The sequence below is a fragment of the Acomys russatus genome, chromosome 22 (genome assembly GCF_903995435.1).
Source record: "Acomys russatus chromosome 22, mAcoRus1.1, whole genome shotgun sequence".
Lineage (NCBI taxonomy): Eukaryota > Metazoa > Chordata > Mammalia > Rodentia > Muridae > Acomys > Acomys russatus.
Window position 1 is genome coordinate 52447127 of NC_067158.1, and position 23352 is coordinate 52470478.

Sequence of the window (23352 nt, forward strand, 5' to 3'; positions counted from 1 at the left end):
GAGGTACAACTTATAGCCAGTGACCATGGTTCTGAGTTGTGGTGAGCACCGGAACTGAGAGGTGGGAGGCCTGAGTTCTTTCGCTCTGTGGGATGTTTGTGAGTGGCATCCTTGAGGTTGTGCGTAGCAGTTGTTCGTTCTCTTTGGTGTGTATCTCACTGCTGATTTATTTATATTATTTAGTATGAATATACCACTATGTATTTATTCATTCTATTGTTGGCCATCTGGGTGGGTCTCATTGAAGCTTTCTTGTGACTAATGTTGCTAGAAACTTTTTTAAAAATTAAAAAAAAAATTTTTTTAATGTTTGAGTATTTTGCCTGCATATGTCTGGGTATGTGTGGCAATGGAGGTCTGGAAATGACAAAGCATCCCCTGGAACTGGAGTCTCTGATGGTCCTGAGTAGCTATGTGAGTGCTGATAATCAAAGCAGGTCCTCTGGTAGAGCACCCAGGGGTTTTTTTGTTTTTTGTTTGTTTGTTTGTTTTTGAAGACCCGGTCTCACACTGTATCCCAGTGACTTGGATGACTTGGAACTCATTACACAGGCCAGGCTTTGAACTCACAGCCATCTTGCCTCAGCCACCCGATTGCCCGCCTGCAGGAGAGAGGAATCACCGAGAGCTCAGAAACATTGTTGCTTGTGCTTCCTCATGAGCAGCCACGTGTGCACAGCACCTGGCTGACTTGGAGTTCACATTTGTGTGTGATGTCATTAGACAGGTGAGTCGACTTTCTTTTTACATTTTCTAGTGTGAAAATCCAGTTGACCCAGCACCCTGAAATTACAACTTGTCCTTCCGGGTGCTCCTCTCTGACACAAACTGTCTTTGCAAGTATAATCTCATTTCTGAACTCTGACTTTTTGTTCGCTAGTATATTTGATTTAGTCCCTACTTGGCTCTTCTTTTCCAAGATTTTTTTCCCTATGATATTCTTTTTTAATTTAATCTACATTTTGAGACAGGATCTCACTATATATTCCTAGTTGGTCTGGAATTCCCTATGTAGACCAGATTGGCCTCGAACTCAGGGAGACCTGGCTGTCTCTGCCTCTGCCTTGCTGCCTGCACACTAAAGTGCTCACTTCTGAGTGCAGTGTTGGGCACCGAAAGCAAACCTGATGCCTTCGGGGGAACCTCGGGTATGCCTAGGAGAGTAGGGGAAGGCAGCCCCGTCCCCCCTCCCTCCCCCGCGGCTCCGCTAGCGTTCCCTGCAGCGTCCCCTCCCCCCCCACCCCCACCCCCCAGACAACACCCGCTAAGGGCAAATCTGGAGCCGGGCGGGGCTGCACGTCCTCCTCCAGCGGGCCTTCTGACTGCACCGCTGTCCCCGCCCTCTCCCCTGCCTTGCCGGAAGGGTGACCGGGCCTCCTCCACCCGGTTACGACTGCAACGGGATGGCGGCGGCGACACCGACACCGGCACCCGCTCCGGGAGGCAGTGGCTCAGGCATGGACGCGCGACTGGAGCAGGAGACCGCGCAGTGGCTGCGCTGGGACCGGGTGAGGGCCGATCGCGGGTTCCCGGGCACCGTGGCTTGTCCGGCGCTGGGCAGGGCCCAGCTTCCCTCTTCTCCTTCCCCGCCACACGGAGCCTGCTCGGAATAGGCTGTTGCAGGGCGAAGACAGCAGTGTAGCCCCGCTCCGGCTACTAGACCGGGTAGAGGAGGGAGCTGGGGAGGGGTGAACATAACCGGGCTGGGCCCCGCGTAGTCCACGCAAGAAAGGGTTTCTGAGGTTCTATGATGAGCCAAGCATCCTCATCCATTCAGAATCTGCTCTGTCCCGCCTTTCCCGGGACCCACAGTGCAGAGCACCCTTCCTGATGGCATGGTAATTAACAGGTCCCTGGTGGGCCAGGCTGACAGGGAGTTTCCCAGGGAACATTCTATTCACCAGGCAGGTGACTTGGTACACTATGCTCCCAGCTGCTCCTTTCCCCTGTAACCATCTTGTGGCTGAGGCAGTCAGGCGGCCAGCTCCGGACATAACTTCCTCTGCCCTCTACAAGTTCTTTCTGACCTGCGCGTTCGAGTGTCCTGTTGCTTCCCCATAATACTCCTCTTGTGTGTTCTTCCCTGTGACTTCGTTTCTTGTGTTGTTCCTCCCCGTCTTCCAAGTGAAACTTACCCCTCTCAATGCTCGCTCTAGAAAGCCTTTTCCTTCCTGGATCTTACTAGGATTGAAAGAGACAAAACACAACCCCTCCAAGGTCTGTTTAAAGTCACAGTGTACGCCTTTGATCCTAGCACTCAGGGAGGCAAAGGTGGCCGAATCGCTATGAGTTCGAGGCCAGTCTGGACTACACAGAGAGACCTTGTTTAAAAAAAAAAAAAAAAAAAGTCTGATGGTGCCCAGGGCTAACTTCAGGAGGCGAGACCCATGCAGTAGACTAAACCGGCACCCCGGGAAGGGCTTAAGCCATATTTTACAGGTCTGCCTTCTGATTCTCTATCGTCAAACATGGAGTCCTTCGTTTTAATTTTGCATTGGCTCCTGAAAATTACAGAGCTGGCGCTGTGTGTTCCTGCGGCCTTCTGTGGCCTACAGGACTATCCTACTGTACCATATGTCTATAGGAGGTCCCTGAAGCCAGTGTTGATTGGATAGTCGTTGCAAGGCTCAGCAGAGGCCACTCCACACTCCCACTTAGACAATGAAGCGTGGCCATCCTGTCGTGGCATCCTGTTTCCAGGACGCCGGTGCCAACTCCTCCAGGTTGTCTTTTGTTTTGTTTTCAAGTTTTTTGTTTTTTTTTTTCCTGGAAAGTTAAGCATTCCAGTATGCTTAAGGGAAGGAAACTGTTTTCCATTTCAGATAATTCGTAACTTGCATTGTGCCGATTCTCCCAAAGGCGGAATTACAAGTATTGTTCTAGCCAGGCGTGGTGGCGCATGCCTTTAATCCCAGCACTTGGGAAGCAGAAGCAGGCAGATCGCTGTGAGTTCGAGGCTAGCCTGGTCTACAAAGTGAGTCCAGGACAGCCAGGGCTACACAGAGAAACCCTGTCTTGAAAAAACAAGAAAGTATTGTTCTGTGTTTTGGTCTGGCTGTTGTACCACTCAGACTAACTATCCGCATAGGCTGGAGAACGGGGGAAGAACTGCTTTTCTCAGATCCTGAGATGGTTTTATCTCTCATGATGGAGAGGTGTAGCCAAGCTGTTCACGTCATGCTGGCTAGGAAGTAAAGAAAGAGGGAAGTGGCCATGGCAAAAGAACACCTAATGACAAGTAACCGCCTCCCTCGAACTAGCTCCCTTTTGTCACCTCCTCATAACGCCATCATAGTGTGGCTCCATCAAAAGAGTGACCCTTTGATCCTGTCAGAGCCTGGTGATCTAATCATCTTTGGAAGCTACTTCACAGAGCCCTCCAGAAGTGGGCGTCATTGCTGTCCTAGGCACCTGTCACTCTCATCAAGTTGAGATTCAGCCTTAGCTTCACATTCCATGAAAGAAAAACAGAGGTTGTAATGTAGAGTCTGTCTAGGAATGATACCTTCCACGGCTTAAGGTGGAGGGAAATTGTCCCTTCTTCTTTTGTTTCAACGGTCTTTTCCCAGTCAGAGCTGTGTGTTCATGTGTTGTGTGAAACTGTATGAGCACCTGTGTGCATATTCCTGCAGAGGCCAGAGGTGGTCAAATATCTTCTTCAGTCTCTCTCCACCATCTTTTTATTTTTTTTTTCTTTTCCGAGACAGGGTTTCTCTGTGTAGCCTTGGCTGTCCTGGACTCACTTTGTAGACCAGGCTGGCCTCGAACTCACAGTGATCCGCCTGCCTCTGCCTCCCGAGTGCTGGGTTTAAAGGAGTGTGCCACCACGCCCAGCTTCCACCTTTTTTTTTTCCCCCCCAGACAGGGTCTCTCTGTATAGCCTTGCTTTATAGACCTGGCTGGCCTCGAACTCACAGAGATCCACCTGCCTCTGCCTCCCTGAATGCTGAGTTTAAGGACATGCACCACCACATCGCCGGGAGACCCATTGCTTCTTTAGTGAAGCTCCTACCAGCTAAATCACTGAAGCTGCTAGCCCACCCAAGCAGACCAGCGCCCTGGGGTGGTGCTCTCTGCATTGCCAGGGCGTCCTCTCCCTGAATGTTTCCCTCTCCTGTCTATTTCCGTCACTCCCCGGGTCTGACCCTCATTTCTGCTGCTCTCATCTTGACCTTTCATTATCTCTGCTTTGTTCTCTCAGGCTGCTGAGTCTTTTCTAGATATCCAAGGCTAATTAGGACTTTTGAAACCCTACAGTAGGACTCAGAGAAGCCCTGTCTATTGGGTGTGGCCAGGAAGTCCGTGTTTTCCCAGCCACTCAGCAGATGGCTGTTGAGCTCCTTTTGTGTACCAGCTCTGAGCCCTTCCTTGGGGGCACCTGACTGTGTAATGGGTAAGACCATTTCTCTGTGCTTAGAATCCATTGTTTTTTAATCAAAACGTTGGTCCGGGTTCCTGGTGAATCTGGAACAATCTGGAACCCTAGGCTTGGTTCCAGGAAACCAAGGTTTTATTGCAAGCGCATTTCAAAGTTTAATTATGGGGCCTTATCTTACCCAGTGTTCATTTTAGTGGGTGGGGACCAGAAGCAAAGCAGTGGCGTGCCTGCTCCAGTGTTCCTGCGATTCTTAATTTAAAAGTCCATGTGGAGTTGGGTAATCATCACTGCATTTCTCCTGTCTTAACATCTCCTGCGATTGTTATGCAAAGAAAACAAGGCAATGTAGGCTGGACTTAAGTGATTCCTGTTCTTAGCTATTTGCAATTAATGTAATGGAAAAGGCACTAGGTGAGTGGTCATCGTGCAGTCTAAGCGAGCCACTCAATACTACTAGTATTTTATAGTAGTAAAATACTACTGAAGCCATCAGCTATTATTGACCTGACTTAGAGTCATTAAAACTTGACCAGATAGAAAGCAAACACTTTGTAAAAAAAAAAAAAGAAAACTATAATGCACTACAGAAGTCAGATTTTAATTCAACTGACAGACCTGCTGCCCTGGGAAAGTTTGAGGACCTTAGGGGAGGAGCTGAATGTCCTAAGTCATTGTCAGACAGAGAAAGACAAATTAATTTAAAACCTTGAAAACTGTGCAAGAGAGATTCCAGCTGGTTTGCCGTCTACAGATTGGGAAACTAAGTATTCAAGAAACTTTATCGCCTTCTCAAGCACAGGGTTGGCCAGTGATGGGTCTGAAATCTCCCTGAGCATGTTAGGTGTCTATTCTTTTTTTTTTTTTTTTTAATTAAAATTATTTATACAGTATTCTGTCTGCATGTGAGCCAACAGGCCAGAAGAGGGCACCAATCTCATTATAGATCCAGTATATAGTCTGACCCACCATGTGGTTACTGGGAATTGAACTCAGGGCCTTTCTTTGGAAGAGCAGACAGTGTCCTTAACCTCTGAGCCATCTCTCCAGCCCTAGATGTCTATTCTAAAACAGCACCTTGTTCATTTTCTCTGAAACTACTTACCTCAGTGCAATATTCACATCACTAACTAATTCCTTAGCTTAGACTTCAGAAATACCAGAAAATGTAAAAGCCTGTATTTATACAGGTTTTGCCTAGAGGTTAGAATCGTGTGTGTGTGTGTGTGTGTGTGTGTGTGTGTGATGTCGAGACAGTGATCTACCTTGCAGATTTTCTGTCCTTCTCTTAACCTTCTCTTACCATCTGTCTTTTAGAATCCTTTAACTTCGGAATCCGTGAAACAGCTGATTTCTGAGAGTAACGAAGAAGAGCTTCAGAAATGCTTTGGGGCCCGGATGGAGTTTGGGACAGCTGGCCTTCGAGCTCCTATGGGAGCAGGGATTTCTCGAATGAACGACTTGACCATCATCCAGACCACACAGGTACCAAGGCTTTGTCATTGTTGGTTACTCCTGGGGTATGTATCTCCCTGAGCCCTTTGCATCTGATAGACTTAATTGTTTAGTCATGGCTATGTCTTTGGATCTGACCAAATTGAGACATTTTCCACCATTCAATCTATAAAATGAGACTTGCGCTGTCCTTATTTTAAAACTCACTAGCTCTCTATCCATCCAGCCAGCCATGCAACAAGTTTCTTGAATGTCTGCTGTGTGTCAGGCGTGGTGAGTTGATATGACTAAGACAGATTCCCTTGTGGCGATTTTTGTTCTTAAACAGACCCATTGACTAAACTGATGGTGGGGAGTATGAGCGTATGAGTGTGTCAGCTGGAAGCAGTATTGGCTTTTATCAATGAGCTTTGACTCACACAAACTAATTCCTACCATCTATAGTCTGTCTGTTAAGAGAGGAGGTCAGTGTCATGTGGTAGGGGTACCTGTTGCCACGACCATCTTTGGATAATCCAACTGTCTCACCTGCTGTGAGGCCTAACTGTTGGAGCCTCTCTGGACTGACAATTGAGCTTGAGCCGTTTGTCCTGTAGTAAACTCTATCTAATTGCCAGAAATGGGGGGATTCAGCCTAGGGAAGCTCTTAGACCCCTTTGGGCCACCTTTCTGCTGGCGTAATGGATCTCTTCCGAGAGTGAGCTTGGGAGTGATGTGGTTAGGAGTCCTTGGAAACCACGGGGGACAGATATTTTATTAGTGACATGACTCCACCATCCACCCACTGGTGTGATTCTGAGAAGCCCTCTGTTCTGCAGCCACCAACTCTCCTGTGTTGGGGTGCTTCCCGTGGGCGGGACACAAGGATGCTCAGCCCAAGAGCAGCAGAAGCATCTTTAACAGCCTAGGGGTCACTCCAGCATTGAAGGAGAGCGCGCTGCTGCCGCTTGAGCTGTAGTTGGCGTTCCCTAACAGAGCCTGGCGTGCAGCTTGATTGGACACATCCCTGTCCTCGCCCTTTACTGGGGCATTGGCACTCCTCCTGCTGCTCTCTTGGGTATGAAGGCCCAGCCTAGTGACACCTGAAAACTGGCCTGCTTTGGTTAAAGAGCAGATGCAGGGGAGTGAAGAACATCTCAAAGAGATAGGGCAGAGATTGGAGGATCCCCCTTCCCCCATTGCTTGCCTCATTGATAGAGGTTAGGATCTTCTTGTTGTTTTCTTTTTAAATATTTATTTATTATGTATACAGTGTTCTGCTGCATGCCAGAAGAGGGCACCAGATCTCATTATAGACGGTTGAGAGCCACCATGTGGTTGCTGGGAATTGAACTCAGGACCCTTGGAAGAGCAGCCAGTGCTCTTAACCTCTGAGTCATCTCTTCAGCCCAGAATCTTCTTGTGACAATTAATTCCAGTCATTTTTCATGCTCTATTTATGATTACTGGAAAATACTTCATTTGACCTGGGCACATCAGTGACTAAGAACTCTCTGGCCTCTGAAATAGCCCATTGTAACTCAGGGATAACGTTATTTAAAGATGGTCTCAGGGTCCTGGAGAGATGGCTCAGCAGTTAAGAGCACATACTGCCCTTGCAGAGAACCTGAGTTTGCTGTCCAGCACCCACGTTAGGCAACTTACACTACTTTAGCTCCAGAGGACCTGACACCTTCTTCCAGCCTCCTTGAACACATATGCACAAGTTCATACACAGACACACAGACACACAGATACACACACAGACACACACAGACACACACAGACACACACACACACAGACACACACACACACACACACACACACACACACACACACACACACACAGACACACACACACACACAGACACACACACACACAGACACACACACACACAGACACACACACACACAGACACACACACACAGACACACACACACACACCACACAACTTGAAATAATAAAGAGGGGGATAACCGGGTGTGGTGGCTCATGCTTTTAATCCCAGCAGAGGCAGGTGGATCTCTGTGAGTTCAAGGCCAACCTGGTCTACAGAGTGAATCCAGGACAGCCAGGGCTACACAGAGAAACCCTGTCTAGGGGGAAAAAAAGGAGAGATGGTGGTGGTGGTGGTAAGGGGGTAGGGGGGTAAAAGGGGTGGGTGAGAGGGGGTAGGAGGGGTGGGTGAGAGGGGGTGCTTAACAGGTGGCTCAGTGGTTAAGAATGCTTGCTGCTCTTGCAGAAGATATGAGTTTGGTCCTCAGCAATCACATCCAGTGGCTCATAACCACCTGTAACTCCAGCTCCAGAGAATCAAATGCCTGCTTCTGGCCTCCACAGACACCTGCACACATGTGGCATACACTCACACAGAGACACACACATACATGTGACTAAAAATTAAAAATAAATGTTAAAACAATATTTTCTTTAAAAATGGCTTCATTATTTTTATCCCAAATCCATCTTTTTTTTTAGCTTTTATGAGCCATAGTTATATATTTTGAAGCCATGTAAGTTTTTGTTTTGTTTATAGTAACATTTTAATTCTGAAAGCCTCCTTCCTCCCCACAGAATCATTTATTCTTTTCCCTCAGCCACTCTCAGGTCCTCACCCTCAACAGGACCAAGAGTTTCCTAATGAATTTAGAACTGTGACAATCTGGACTCAAGCTATGTGCTTTTTGCCCCCGACACATTGAGGTCACGGCACAAGGGTTGACCTGGAGAGTCAGGCATAATGTCACCACTGTCAGCTGTGAAGAGTCAGGCATCTGCATTCTCTTCTTGGGACCCCAGAAAACCAATATATACATGCCCTTATTTCTTAGTCACCTCTGAAGGTGTGCTGAACACGATATGTTTGTCAAGGAAAAGGAAACATTTTAAATTGACATAACTTTGGTAAGAAGGCTGTGATGTGTCCAAAAGTCCTAGGTCTACTTTATTATCTATAAGAACTCCTTTAGTCAGAGTGAAATAAGCATTAGGTCACATCATTATTGCCTAGTCAACCAGAAATCTCTGATCATGTCTAGATGTTTTGGATTCCAAGTTCAGGGCTGAGACTGATGTTTGACCCTTAAGTACAGGGATGGGATGATGTTCCATCAGCTTGGGGCAAGTAGTGAGAGCCCCAGCTGCACAAGCCTGATCTGTATAGCCAGCTATACCCTGTAAATTGACTGATTCCAGGCTCTGTTATCTATCTTGTTTGTTTGTTTTTCGAGACAGGGTTTCTCTGTGTAGTCCTGGCTGTCCTGGACTTGCTTTGTAGATCAGACTGGCCTCAAACTCACAGCGATCCACCTGCCTCAGCCTCCCGAGTGCTGGTATTAAAGACATGTGCCACCATGCCCAGCTCCAGCCTCCTTTAGACTTCTGGAAAATAGTATCAACAAACAAGTCAAACAGATTCTCAACAGGTAGTTGTCAAAACTGTATAAAACATTGGCTTTCTCTAACTGATGTCACAGAACAGAGAGGAATGTCTGGAGTGCCTGATAAGTCTAGGCAGCCTCTTAGAGGAAACAGCAAAATAAGGTCATCGAAGGAAAGGTTGATTCAAGTAATGTCCTAAGCCAAATGCTACAGAGTATCCTTAGTATGGGAGGAATGCCAGACACTGTGTGTGTGTGTGTGTGTGTGTGTGTGCGCGCGCGCGCGCGTGCACCTCAGTGTTATTTCTCAGGCACCGTTGACATTTTCTTTTGAGACAGGGTCTCTTGCTGGCCCAGGACTCACTAAGTAGGCAAGGCTGACTGGCAAGGGATCCCCATGGACCTAGGAGCTGCCTCAGCCTCCCCAGTTATGGTATTGCAGGCATGGGCCACTATGTAAAAGCATCTTTTATTTGCCAGAAGTAATTGTTGTCTCAGAGGCTTACTGCCTACATCTGCTAACCTAGGCCTAGTCCTGGAAGCTTCTAGCCAAGGTATATAATCTAATCTAGGCCTAGAATGTTTTCAGCCTCTATTTAATACTTACTGCTGAATGAGCTCACCATTTATAATTCTTTCTGAACACTGGCTGGCTGGTTCAACTCACCTGTTCTGGGTCAAACTCTTCTCCAAGATGACTGATTCAATCTGGCTTCTCTCTCAGTCTCAAACTAACTCTATCAATCTGTTCTAATCTTCTGGATCCTTCTCATTCTCTGGCTCTTTCTGCCTTCACTTGTGTCGAACTTGTTCTCTCCGTAAAACTGTCTCCTTGTTCTTTCTCTGCTGACCTTCACTGAACTCACAAATGAATGAACTCCATTGCACTTCCATCTCAACCCCCTGACTCAATCAAACTGCCCGAACAACACGGACTAGAACTCAAGAGACCTGCATGCCTCTGTCTCCTGAGTGCTGGGATTAAAGGCGTGTACTACCATGCCTGGACCTAAGCTTTTCTTCACCTGAAACTTGCTCTATACCAGGCTGGCCTTAAACTCAGATCAGCTTGCTTCTGTCTCCTGGGATTAAAGGCGTGTCTGCATTCCAGCCGGATCACACAGACCTAGGTCTTTGGATGGGATCTCTTGCCAGAGCAGCCGTGTTCTGAATTAAATTCCTCTACACTACCTCATCTTATTTCTTCTTTTTAAAGTTGGTTTCTGGGGATTGAACGCAGGCCCTCAGCCTACAAGTTATTAACTGGCCTCACTTTGCATATTTTAGTTCATTTAAGCCTTATAAAAGCCCTATGTGGTACATATTGGAGTTACTATTAATAGATGTGGAAACTGAGGCATCAAAAAGATTGAAGAATTTGTCTCTTCTTCAATGGCAGCAGAGTAGAGTTCAAATCCACTTTCTGGCCCCAGAGCATCTATACCTTACACTCTACACTGAACTACCTCTCGCCAGACCTCAAGCCATGGTCTGCTGCTCATTAGGTCTGAGAGTGGCCTGGCCCCTGCCTGCCCCTCTCTGCGCTCCCATCTTCAAAATGGAAATTCTGAGCAAGTTGGTGTGGACCTGAAGGTATTAAATTCTAAGCACAACATCTGAGTTGGAGAGTAGACGATGCAAAAGCTGTTTTCATCTGACTGTTCAGTCTGCATAATCATGGGTCCCCTGCCCCTGTGTGAGTGATGCTGTCCTGTACAATGGAGAAAACATAATTTGGGCTGATTTTCATATTAGAGGTATGAAATACGCGCTTTTAATCCCTGGGCTATTTTCAGGGGTTTTGCAGGTACCTGGAAAAGCAGTTCAGTGACCTGAAGCAGAGGGGCGTGGTGATCAGCTTCGATGCCAGGGCTCACCCTGCCAGCGGAGGCAGCAGCAGGAGGTACTTGGCTTTGGAGGATCCTCGGGATGGAACCCAGAGACATTTTCTTCAGAAAAAGATGGTTTTTCATAATTTCTTTTATACTTTTATTTTTAACCACCATTTCAGTAACTTGACTTTTAAAATTTTTTTTTTTTAGAAATTATGTGTTTATGTGTGTGTGTGCATGTAGGCATGTGAGTGCAGGTGCCCACAGAGGCCAGAGGCCTTGGGTGCCCTGGAGCTGGAGTTAAAGGGAGTTGCAAGCCAGCCTCTGTGAGAACAGTACATATACTCTTAACCACTGAACCATCTCTTCAGTTCCTTCATCTTTTTTGATAACTGAACTTTAAACCTATGATTGCTTAGCTGCTAAAAGTAATGGGTTAGAGCCAGGGGGTGGTGGCACATGCCTTTAATCCCAGCACTTGGGAGGCAGAGGCACTCAGGTCTTTGTAAGTTAAAGGCTAGCCTGGTTTACAGAGCAATTCCAGGTCAGCCAGAGCTGTAACACAGAGAAACCTTTTCTCAAAAAAACAAAAAGAAAAAGAAAAATGATGTGGCCGAGCGGTGGTGGTGCCACGCCTTTAATCCCAGCACTTGGAAGGCAGAGGCAGGCGGATCTCCATGAGTTCAAGGCAGCCTGGTCTACAGATCGAGTTCTAGGACAGCCAGAGCTGTTACATAGAGAAACTCTGTCTTGAAAAACCAATTAAAAAAATAAATAAATAAAAATAAAAGAAAGAAAGAGAGAAAGAAGGTGATGGGTTAGGCTGGGCCTTTAATGCCAGCATTTAGGAAACAGAAATAGGAGGATTTCTACAAGTTCAAGGCCAGCTTGCTCTACATAGCAAGTTCTAAGACAGCCAGGGATACATAGACAGATCCTGTCTCAAAAAAACAAACACAAATTATGAATAAAAGAACTGCTAGCAGCTTTAAAATGTTCCATTTTACATTTAAATTCAAATAAAGTTATCTAAGTATTTAAAATGTAATGTTTACCCAAAGGAAAGAAATCGTCTGAACTGGCCTCCCACTTCCATGGAATTTCTTCCCTGCTGTTACAGGCTTCACTGCCTCTTCCTTTCTTGAGTCCCATCCTTCTCAGGGTGTGGCTTGGTGACAGCCCCAGACCAGTGAGTTTCCTGTTTAGCTGTGGGCACATAGCAACAACCTTGTGAGGGACAGATGAGCCTAAGCGGGAACCACTGAGGTAGGCTGAGATGGACAGAGCTGAAAGACTTTAAGCTCAGTGGCCTTGGGCATGTGGCAGGGTGACTTCAGGCCTTTATCCTAAACAGAAGGTGGAAGGACAGAAGTCCAGCTGTCCTCAGCTTTGGTGTTCTGTGCCAGTGTAAACATCTGAAAGAAACGCTCTCCTTCTCTCACTACCATAGGCAACCTAGAGGCATGTTGGAAGAAGGCAGGTATGCAGCTCCGTTAGTAGAGTGTTTGCCTAGCACTTGAGAGCATGCAAGCGCACGCACAGGCACGCACACATGCATATACACACATGTGCGCACACGCACAGCCACACCAGCATCATTCTTCATGGATTCTCACTGCCGCCCTCGGCTCTGACCCCTGACCTCTCCTTTTTGTCCTCATTTCTGCCTGTCTAGGTTTGCCCGGCTGGCTGCAACTGCATTTATCAGCCAAGGGGTTCCTGTGTACCTCTTTTCTGATATAACCCCAACCCCCTTTGTGGTAAGTAACCATTTCCTTCCTAACTTCTTGTCACAGGGCCCAGAGTGGGACTCTGCTGAGTTTTATGGGCCTTGGTGCTATTGGGCTTCTGCTGTTTTGGTGACAGACAGCTTCTTGGTGTTTGTTGGGCTGACTCCTCTCTCTAAGACAGTTTCACTCACAGCCTAATAATGTGCTTGTGGGGTGCAAAGTTTCATTCTGTGTGGGTTTTTGTTTTGTTTTGTTGAGGGTTTGGTTATAGCTCAGTGGTAGCACAGGCAAGGGCCTGGATTCAAGCTTCAGCTTGTAGGAAAAACAAGGTATCATTTTATTTTGTTTTGCAGTCTACAGATCTTTTGGCAAATTAGAAAAGTGCTTGCTTTTATTATTTTTATTTATTTATTTATTTTGGTTTTTCGAGACAGGGTTTCTCTGTGTAGCCTTGGCCATCCTGGACTCACTTTGTAGACCAGGCTGGCCTCGAACTCACAGCGATCCGCCTGCCTCTGGTGCTTGCTTTTATTTTGTTTGGTTTTAAAAAAAATTTTGGTGGATAGCTCTTTATTGCAATCATCACAATTAGGAAATCTCTTGAGTCTAAATCTGAGTTCCTCTCAAACATTATATGACTGTGGTTTTGACAAGTTGGTATACCAGTTGTTTGTTTGCTTTTTTCAGTTCTTCGATACAGGGTTGCTCTGTGTAGCCTGGCTGTCCTGGACTCACTTTGTAGACCAGGCTGGCCTCGAACTCACAGTGATCCTCCTGCCTCTGTCTCCTGAGTGCTGGGATTAAAGGCGTGTGCCACCTCACCTAGCTGTGTACCAGTTTTAAAAATGGATGCTCCATTCCAAATGTTATTCCTGGCTAGACTGTTATGGAGTAAGTCCTTTATAAACAGAAGTGAAGCAAAGGCCACTAAGGACCGTGACAGCCATTGCTTTTCAGCAGGACCCAACTGTTGAGAACTAGACCTGATGCTGAGAATGTGTTTGGATAAAACCAGATGCAGTGTGGCTCCTTCCATCAGGTAGGAGTGAGAGTATGTCACCCAGCATGAAGGCCCACTGGCCCACTCAACTGAGAGCAGCCCCTGTACCTTCGTGGGCATCCATGACCCAGTAGGTGCTCAGAATCACAGCTCTGTGCAGCTTGGGTTTCATCATGTGGTGTGAATATTGCATTATGTCCCAGTATACTATATAAATTCTGTATGGCCTCACTCTCAGTGGCTAGGATTACTATAGGAGAGTTGACTGAGTGTCTCCTGTTGTCCTACACAGTAGAGTGGTCCTGGCACTCTCTGTGAAACAGGGTCTTGCGATGTAGCACTTTCTGATCCTGGAACTCACTGTAGGATAGGCTCACCTTGAAGTTACAGCGATCCTCCTGCCTCTGTCTTCTAAGTGACAGAATTTCAGACACAAGCCACCACAGCTAGCTAGGTGTGCCCATTTCTCTGTAACGGGACACACACCCAAGAAATGTGACATAATTCCCAAGGAGAAAATGATGGTGGGATGATGAGAGAGAGGATTGGATGGTTCAAATCCCAGGTGGCCTATGCAGAAATCTCACAGGGCAGCCTGGCACAGAAGGAGCCAAGGCACTTCCTCTATTTTGGCATGTGGTCTTGTTAAGGCAGGAGCTCAGTTGAAAATGTCAGGGCCAGATGTCAGCCCTAGGGTGAAAGATGAAGAACCTGTCTGGGCCGGGCGTGGTGGCGCACGCCTTTAATACCAGCACTGGGGAGGCAGAGGCAGGCGGATTGCTGTGAGTTCGAGGCTAGCCTGGTCTACAAAGTGAGTCTAGGACAGCCAAGGCTAATAGAGAAACCCTGTCTCAAAAAAAAAAAAAAAAAAAAAAAAAAAAAAAAAAAAAAAAAAAAAGAACCTGTCTGAGTAGACAGACAGTTGCCTCAGCTTTTTCCTTAGTGAGTAAGAAAAGGAAGGAGGGACTGAGTGCACAGTGCAGAGGACGGACCGTGCTTCGGCTTCCTTCTTCAACAAAAGCTTTGAATGGTCGTAGAACAGAGGCTTGGGCTGTCTTTGTCTTCAGAGAATTTTCTAGCTCTACTAAGGAAGAAGCAGAAGGAGAGGACACCTAAGAAGCAGTTCGCCTGTTTTGTTAGGATGAACATTCTGGAACTTTGAACATCCAGTTGGTTCCTAGGGTGATAAGGCTACAGTCATCTCCACTTAGCCACGGGCAAAGTGTTTCATGACAGTGGAAGCCACAGGAGTATAAGAGTTGATGCAGCTTGCGGCCTACGGTTTGTGCCAAGGGGTGTGTTTCATTTGTGGGTGAAAACTATGAAAGACTTTTTTTTTTTTTGGTTTTTCGAGACAGGGTTTCTCTGTGTAGCCTTGGCCATCCTGGACTCACTTTGTAGACCAGGCTGGCCTCGAACTCACAGCCATCTGCCTGCCTCTGCCTCCAGAGTGCTGGTATTAAAGGCGTGCGCCACCACACCCGGCTCTAGGGAAGACTTAAGAACAGAAACTAAAGCAGAGCAGTTGTGGCGGTGTCCGGTCATGAACTTACGTGAGTGTGGGCCCTGCTGGAGTAGCCGAAGCGCACACTCATCTTCCTAGACCTCGAGCAACTAAAACAGAACAGGGCACAGCCACAGATGCGGAGGATGCCGTGTGGTTGCTTGGTTGGGACACAAAATAGTAAATGATGTGCTATGCTATTAGGGTGATAGATAAAGGGGGTGGGGCGGGGATGAGTGGTCCAAACAATGCCTTATCTCTGTTAAGATCTGTCTCCTCCTCTCTTCAGCCCTATGCAGTGTTGCACCTGAAACTCTGCGCGGGGATCATGATCACCGCCTCCCACAATCCCAAGCAGGACAATGGCTACAAGGTACCCACCCGCCCCGCTCTCTCCTCACACTGTGCACTTAGAAGCAGCCGCCGCCGTCCCTGTGCTCTTCGGGAGCCAGTGCTCTGCACCCTGAACCTGCTAGATGCACTCCTGGTTTCTGTAGGTCTATTGGGACAACGGCGCTCAGATCATCTCTCCGCACGATCAAGGCATTTCTCGAGCTATTGAGGAAAATCTAGAGCCCTGGCCGAAGGCTTGGGATGAGTCTCTGATTGACAGCAGCTCCCTTCTTCACAACCCCAGCTCTTCCATCAGTAAGGACTACTTTGAAGACCTTCAAAAATACTGTTTCCGCAGGTAACTGGATTGTGGGCTTCGCTGCAGCTACTGTGATTGAGCCGAATTCTATCACTGTTGGGGGTTTGGTTTTGTTCCCCTTACTCGATGCACACGCTGTAGCTGTGTGTAGGGGCCAGCAGCCGAGCTGGCCACTTTTTCTTAAAGAAACTGATAACAAATCCTCATGGCTTTGCTGATGACACGGAGCCCGTCTTCACCGCTCAGAATCTATTCTCGGATACGAGCAGTACAGGTGACCAATCGGGGAAGGCACACTGCGGTGGCTTCATTTACAAAAGCAGGTGGCCAGAGCCCACCATCGTCTCCAGCTGAAAGTGTTGTAAACCTATACATATATGTTTGTAGCTATGTCTATATATGCTTGTATGGATACAAATATATGTGCATGTATGTGTACTTAAAAAACAAAACAAAACCTTTCAGGGCTGGGGAGATGTTCCAGTGGGCAAGAGCACTTGCCACTTGTGAGGACTTGAATTCCAATTCCGAGTCCCCAAGCGCCGTCAAACGATGCTACAGCATCTGTTTGTTCAGCCTAGGGCAAGCGCTCACAGTCAGGTGCTGAGCCAGGTGGTAGTGCTGGCTCACTGCTACTCATTGTCCCCCAGCAAGAAGCTGAAAGTCTGCATTGTCTGCTGCTGTGTTTGGTAGACAGCCTGCGCCTGGCAAATCCAGTGCAGAGTAGAGACCCCAGTCCCATCTCAGAGAGAGGCCACACTGGCTAAGGGGCTCCCTGGGCCATGGGATAGAGATCTGAGTTCTCAAGTCATTGGATTTTAATTTTCTCTACCAAAAAAAAAAAAAAACAAAACAAAACAAAAAACAAACAAACCAAAAAACCGTGGTTATCATTTTCCTCCCACTGGTATGCAACGTAAACAAGCCACACCTGTGAGCTTTCCCTCTGCCCCTCTTATTTAGTTTCACAAACGTGAAGAGTTGACAGGGTGTTTTTGTCACTGCAAGTCACATGGGAACCAATAGTTGCTTGCTTCCTTGTGTGAGTTGTGTGTGTGTGTGTGTTGTGTGTGTGTGTGTGTAATAACCTTCTTACATAATACAGTATGTGCATAATAATATAGTATATGCATTTACAGGCTGCCATCTGAGACTATTAGAACAGTTGGTCCCCCGCCTGCAGCCTGTGGTACGACCCTGTGCTCAGCAGTATCAAATTCATCATCTCCTCCCATGTGTTAGATGAGAATCAGATCTCACTTTCATTTACATCCTTTCATTATGAAAACCTTTTTTCATGTTTATTTGACCTTTTTTTTTTTTAATGTACTTCCTTCTCTGTTGAATGTAGCAAATTTCTTTATTTAGAAAAGCAGTCTTGTTTCTTTCAGGTATCTATTTTTCTCCTGTTGTTACTTTGAAATTTTTTATTAAGCTTTTTTTTTTTTTTTTTTTTTTGGTTTTTCGAGACAGGGTTTCTCTGTGTAGCCTTGGCCATCCTGGACTCACTTTGTAGACCAGGCTGGCCTCGAACTCACAGCGATCCGCCTGCGTCTGCCTCCCGAGTGCTGGGATTAAAGGCGTGCGCCACCACGCCCGGCAAGCTTTTTATGGAAGTTTTTAACAATTTTTTAAATATTTGGTTGTCTCTTAGTTTTTGGTTTCTGGGTTTTATTTATACTTTAAAAGATTCATATTGAGATTATAAGGGGAAAATTCTGCTTTTTGAACTTTTGTGCTCTCCCATTGTTTTGTTTTGATTTTGTTTTTTTGTTTTGTTTTGTTTTGTTTTTTTGTTTTTCGAGACAGGGTCTCTCTGTGTTAGCCTTGGCTGTCCTGGACTCACTTTGTAGACCGGGCTGGCCTCGAACTCACAGCGATCCGCCCGCCTCTGCCTCCCGAGTGCTGGGATTAAAGGCGTGTGCCACCACGCCCGGCTTTGATTTTGTTTTTTGAGACAGGGTTTCTCTGTGAATCCCTGGTTGTGCGGGACTCACTTTGCAGAGCAAGCTGTCCTTGAGCTCACAGCCATCTACCTGGCTCCTGAGTGCTGGGGTTACAGGCATGCACCACCGTGCCTGGCTCCGTGTTCTCATTTTGTGGTACTGAATCTTTCAAGTCATCAATGGTTTTGTATGGAGCACACAGGTTCCTCTGGAAGGCTCACATTGTAGGACAACACACTTTAAAGAATCTTTCCTTTTTTTGTAACATTTTATTAATTTATTCATATTACATCTCAATGGTATCCCATCCCTTGTATCCTCCCATTCTTCCCTCCCTCCCATTTTCCCATTATTCCCCTCCCCTATGACTGTTCCTGAGGGGGATTACCTCCCCCTGTATATGCTCATAGGGTATCAAGTCTCTTCTTGGTAGCCTGCTATCCTTCCTCTGAGTGCCACCAGGCCTCCCCATGCACGGGACGTGGTCAAATATGGGGCACCAGAGTTCGTGTGAAAGTCAGACCCCACTCTCCACTCAACTGTGGAGAATGTCCTGTCCATTGGCTAGATCTGGGTAGGGGTTCGAAGTTTACTGCATGTTTTGTCCTTGCCTGGTGCCATAGTTTGAGCAGAATCTTTCTTACAGTATGAAGTGCCCCCAGCTCTTGGCATTTTCTGGACCCTTCCCCCTAGTGAGCCTTGTTTATATCTTCGGTCGGTTCCCATTGTGTCTCACTCTAGGAGTGTAAACAAGGAGAGCACGCTGAAGTTTGTGCACACCTCTGTCCACGGTGTGGGCCATGAGTTTGTGCAGCTGGCGTTCAAGGCCTTTGACCTTGCTCCTCCTGAAGCTGTTGTCCAGCAGAAGGATCCGGATCCTGAGTTCCCAACTGTCAAATACCCAAATCCCGAGGAGGGTAAAGGTGTCTTGGTAACCTACTTTTATTAAATAATGGACTCGCCTTGTAAACTCTAAACCAAATTGCTATACATTATGCTTTTGTAGGGTGGTGTTGTGTTGAAAAAAATGAATTATATCTCTGGAAATATGTATGTGGGATGGTCATTAATTACTTAAAGGAACTATCAAACTTGGCATCTTACAGGACAATATAAGAGCGAAAATCTAAATTGTCTTTAAATTAAACTAAATTTTAATTGACAGCTTCTTTATTGCCAAGAAATAATAGTAAAATGGAGATGTTTTATATTTTTTTTTCTTGTTAAAGAATATTATTGACAGTATGATTCACATACCATTTTGAAAGGTTATTTGTGTGGCCAAACATACACAGTACCTAGAAATACCAGTCTGGACACAAGGCTGCTGCAGTTCTGTGCAATCGCTGGAACTCTCACCATCTGACCTCCAATTTAGGAAGCTAATATAAAATCTGACAAAGCAAAACCAGCACCATCAAATTAAAAAAAGAAACAACAAACAAACAAAAAACCACCCTGCACCCCCAATTTGGGGAAAAGCATTTTTTTAGCTTCTAAAACTATCAAATTCTAAAGACTAAGATGTGTTCGATGTTTTCCTTGAGTAATCTTTTATTTTCCGGGCTTTTTTTCAGACTTTATCTTTCGAATTGGCTGACAAAATCAAGGCCAAAATTGTCTTAGCCAATGACCCAGATGCTGACAGACTTGCTGTGGCGGAAAAGCAAGACAGGTGAAGTTAACTTGTTTATCTGTGTCATGAAAAACATGTAGAACACCATCTTTAGCTCCACTATATTTCCAGGGGGGTTGAGTTCGAATGGGAAGTTTTCCTCTTAATTATATTTGTTTTTACAACAAAACCTCTGGTGGATTCCTCTAACAGGACGATTTGCTGATCATAAAGGCAGGGGATCATATCCTTGACTTGTTTAACACAGAGCAAAGAAGTCCAGTGTGTGCTGGGAATTGAAATGACCCTTGGACTGGAGAGATAGCTCAGAGGTTAAGAGCACTGACTGTTCTTCCAAAGGTCCTGAGTTCAATTCCCAGCAACCACATGGTGGCTCACAACCACCTGTAACGTGATCTGATCCCCTCTTCTGACTACAGGTGTACAGGCAGGCACAACACTGTATACATAATAATAAAAAATATTTATTTTTTAAAAAGAAAGAAAAGTTACTCTTTGTGACCCCTTACTTTATAATTGGAGTCAATATATGAAGGTGTCCATGCCTGATAAGGCACAGTCCTTTGCATGACATTGGCTTTGCAGGTCAGTGTCTGCCAGTGGATTTGATAAAGCACTACACCTTTAAGGCGGTGCTGAATTTAGAGGGGACAGACAGGCGTTGACATGATGTTCAAGACGAGTGTGCCAGGGATGGAAAGGAAAGCATCCTGTGTCGTCCCTGCCACGCTAACTGTAGACCATCTCCAAAGACGTTAGTGTTTGTCTGGAAGAACTGGCATGGAAGCTGCTCAGACACTTGAGATGCGGCAGGTCCATTTCAGCCCAGTTATTTAAAAACAGAAACAGGTTTATTATAGCAGGTTTGCCTAGCTCTGGGACTATCCGTGCCTTCCTGGGGGTTGCTGAAACAAAGAGTGTGTTTCCTTGTAGTGGAGAGTGGAGAGTGTTCTCAGGCAATGAGCTGGGGGCCCTGCTGGGATGGTGGCTCTTCACTTCCTGGAAGGAAAAGAACCAAGACCGAAGTACCCTCAAAGACACATACATGCTGTCCAGCACTGTTTCCTCCAAAATCTTGCGGGCCATTGCCTTGAAGGAGGGCTTTCATTTCGAGGTAAGATGTTCGTGTTACTTTGACTTCCCTGTTTCCTAGGACACTTTCTATTCTTTCATTTTTTTCCTCCTTTTATATTTTGAGACAGGGTCTCCTATAGCCCAGGCTGACCTTGACCTTGATGTGTAGCCAAGGATGGCCTTGGACCTCTAATCCCCATGCCTCCATCTGTACCTTGCTGGGATCACTGGCAGGTGCCACCACACCCAGTGTATGTGGCACTAGGGATTGAGCCCAGGGCTAGGAAAGCACTCTACCAATTGAGTGGCAAAACAATTCTTTTTTTCTTTTGTGTTACCCCCTCAGGAAACATTAACTGGCTTCAAGTGGATGGGAAACAGAACCAAACAGCTGATAGACCAGGGGAAGACGGTCCTATTTGCATTTGAAGAAGCTATTGGTAAGAAGCAATAATGAGGTTCACAGAGTGATAATATATATTTGTTTAATATACATAATATGAGAGAAAGGTTTGATTTTGAGCCTAAAAGATTCCAATAAAATGGGAGCGCCACAGCTTACCTTACTTCTCTTGTTTGGGTCAAGCACTGAACTTTCCTACTCCAAAATTGGAGTCTTATATCTTTTCAACAAAAAAGAATAGCATGCAAATAATTGGGCCATCCACACACATCTGATGGTGGTGTTATTCTGCACAGGCCTGTGGGCAGTGCAAGAATCCACACATCAGTGGAGCTGACTGTTGGGTCTCACACCCTAGGACAAATGGCTAGCCCAGGTGTCTATTTAGCACATCAAAGCAGACCTGGATGCCCCTTACCCTAAACTTCTCCATCCCAGCGGCTGCCCTTCCCTATATAATCCAGCTATTTTGGTTACCTTACCCTTTTTTGTCTATGATTTACTCTCCTGCCCCCACTCCCCCCCCCCCCCCCCGTTCCCCTTCTACTTACATGGCTTGCCTCTGCGTCATATTCACTCTGGACTCCCCCAAATGTCTCAGCCTCTGGCTGTGCTCCCCCTCATAACTACAATAAGCCTTCTCCTGTAGGAGCCATCTTGTCCTTCCTTTTTTCTTTCTGTTTTTCATTTCACTGGTGAAATCTAATGAGGATGTGTGCTGAGAATGCCCAGGGAGTAGAAGGCAGCTATGTGGTTTATGCAAAGACTTTGCTTAGCTATTAATTCGGTACAACTATTATTTTCCACGCTGTGCATTCCTTAAAGCAGAGAGACACTTGTTTAACCATCACTGCAGAGGGGTGGCCCAGCTGCTGCCCTTCCCCTGTCAGGTTTTCAGGAGGGGTGTCCGTCTTTCTATGGCTTTTGTTAAGGAGACATTGTTTATCAAGACTCTGAAATATATGATAATGACCTGAGCCCCCAGCAGCTCCAACTAGTCACCACACAAAAGAGGATAGAGCCAGCCTACACGATGAGTCATGTGACTACCAACAACCACCAGGTTTCAGAGAAGAAAGTAGTGACTGAAACAAGTAGAGCTGCATCCACCTGAACTAAAACTGTGACGGTGAGTCTAGTCAGCGAACAGTGTTCGTCAGCAGGGGAAATCTCCACACGGGCCATTCAACACAGATTTCTTCAAAGCTCCTATATTCTAGGCACTGGGATAATATATATATAGTTTGTTTGAGGCACGATCTTATGTAACCCAGAACTCCTCATCTCTTGCCTCTGTCCCCCAAATGCTAGAATTACAAGCATATATCACCACTGTCGGCTAAATGTAAGCTAATCACACTACTGGGGGCTCAAACCCAGAACCTTCTATGTGTGAAACAGATACAATAAGCACTACAGTATGGAACCACACATATCCAGATCTAAAGTGCTCGTGTGCTCCAGCCTGGGTGACCTCCAACATGCAGTAGCCGGCAGGCCTGCACTCATGTGACCTGTTCCGGTGCTGGGTGGAGTCCTAAGGCTGCGTGTCTACTGCCGTCTCTGCAGGATACATGTGCTGCCCCTTTGTTCTGGACAAGGATGGAGTCAGTGCTGCTGTCATAAGTGCAGAGCTGGCGAACTTTCTGGCAACCAAGAATGTGTCTTTATCTCAGCAGCTGAAGGCCATCTATGTGGAGTAAGTGTCATGGATTAGTGAGGGAATGTTGGAGGCCATATTCCAAGTGCTCTTATTTTGGTGATGTGTTCCATTTCTGATGAAAAGCAAGATCACCTTTTCCATTTGATGTGTCAGCACTCGTTAGTAATGACTGTTAGTGGTTATGTGCATTCTAACCCATGAGACGCTTGTACAAACGGCTTGACTGAAGAGTAGTCAATGTCATAAGCAAATTAACTATATCAGTCTCAGGCTCAGTCTTTGCAGCAAGTGCTGAGCTCTGCCTCTGTGCTGCAGAAGCCACATAGATGACACTAACAGTTACCCACGCAGTGCTCCAGTGCTGGGACTACAAGCATGCACCTCTGTGCCCATCTGGGAATTTCACAGGTTCTCATGCTTATAAGCCAACTATTTCAGTGACAGAGCTATGTCCTTCTGCCCTGGACCTCTCCCCGCTCCCGCCCCCCCCCCCCCAGATTTATTTATTGTGTATACAATGCCTGCATGTGTGCCTGCCCACCAGAAGAGGGCACCAGATCTCTATAGATGGTTGTGAGCCACCATGTGGTTGCTGGGAATTGAACTCAGGACCTCTGGAAGAGCAGACAGTGCTCTTAACCACTGAGCCATCTCTCCAGCCCTGCCCTGGGCCTCTTACTCATTGTCTTTTAATTTTTACTTGGTTTTATTTTATGTGTAT

At 46.4% G+C, this 23352-nt stretch overlaps 1 protein-coding gene across 1 annotated transcript in view; it reads left to right on the forward strand.

The window, feature by feature from the left end:
* Nucleotides 1-1388: 1388 nt before the first annotated feature.
* Pgm2 (phosphoglucomutase 2) overlaps nucleotides 1389-23352 on the forward strand; it is a 31420-nt gene continuing 9456 nt past the window's right edge. Inside the window, exons 1-11 of the mRNA XM_051164859.1 lie at nucleotides 1389-1508; nucleotides 5693-5860; nucleotides 10988-11094; nucleotides 12699-12783; nucleotides 15547-15630; nucleotides 15755-15948; nucleotides 18597-18786; nucleotides 19433-19530; nucleotides 20425-20605; nucleotides 20912-21005; nucleotides 22538-22667. Coding sequence (XP_051020816.1) covers nucleotides 1404-1508; nucleotides 5693-5860; nucleotides 10988-11094; nucleotides 12699-12783; nucleotides 15547-15630; nucleotides 15755-15948; nucleotides 18597-18786; nucleotides 19433-19530; nucleotides 20425-20605; nucleotides 20912-21005; nucleotides 22538-22667 — 1436 coding nt within the window. The 5' untranslated portion in view covers nucleotides 1389-1403. The remainder of the gene's footprint in view (nucleotides 1509-5692; nucleotides 5861-10987; nucleotides 11095-12698; nucleotides 12784-15546; nucleotides 15631-15754; nucleotides 15949-18596; nucleotides 18787-19432; nucleotides 19531-20424; nucleotides 20606-20911; nucleotides 21006-22537; nucleotides 22668-23352) is intronic.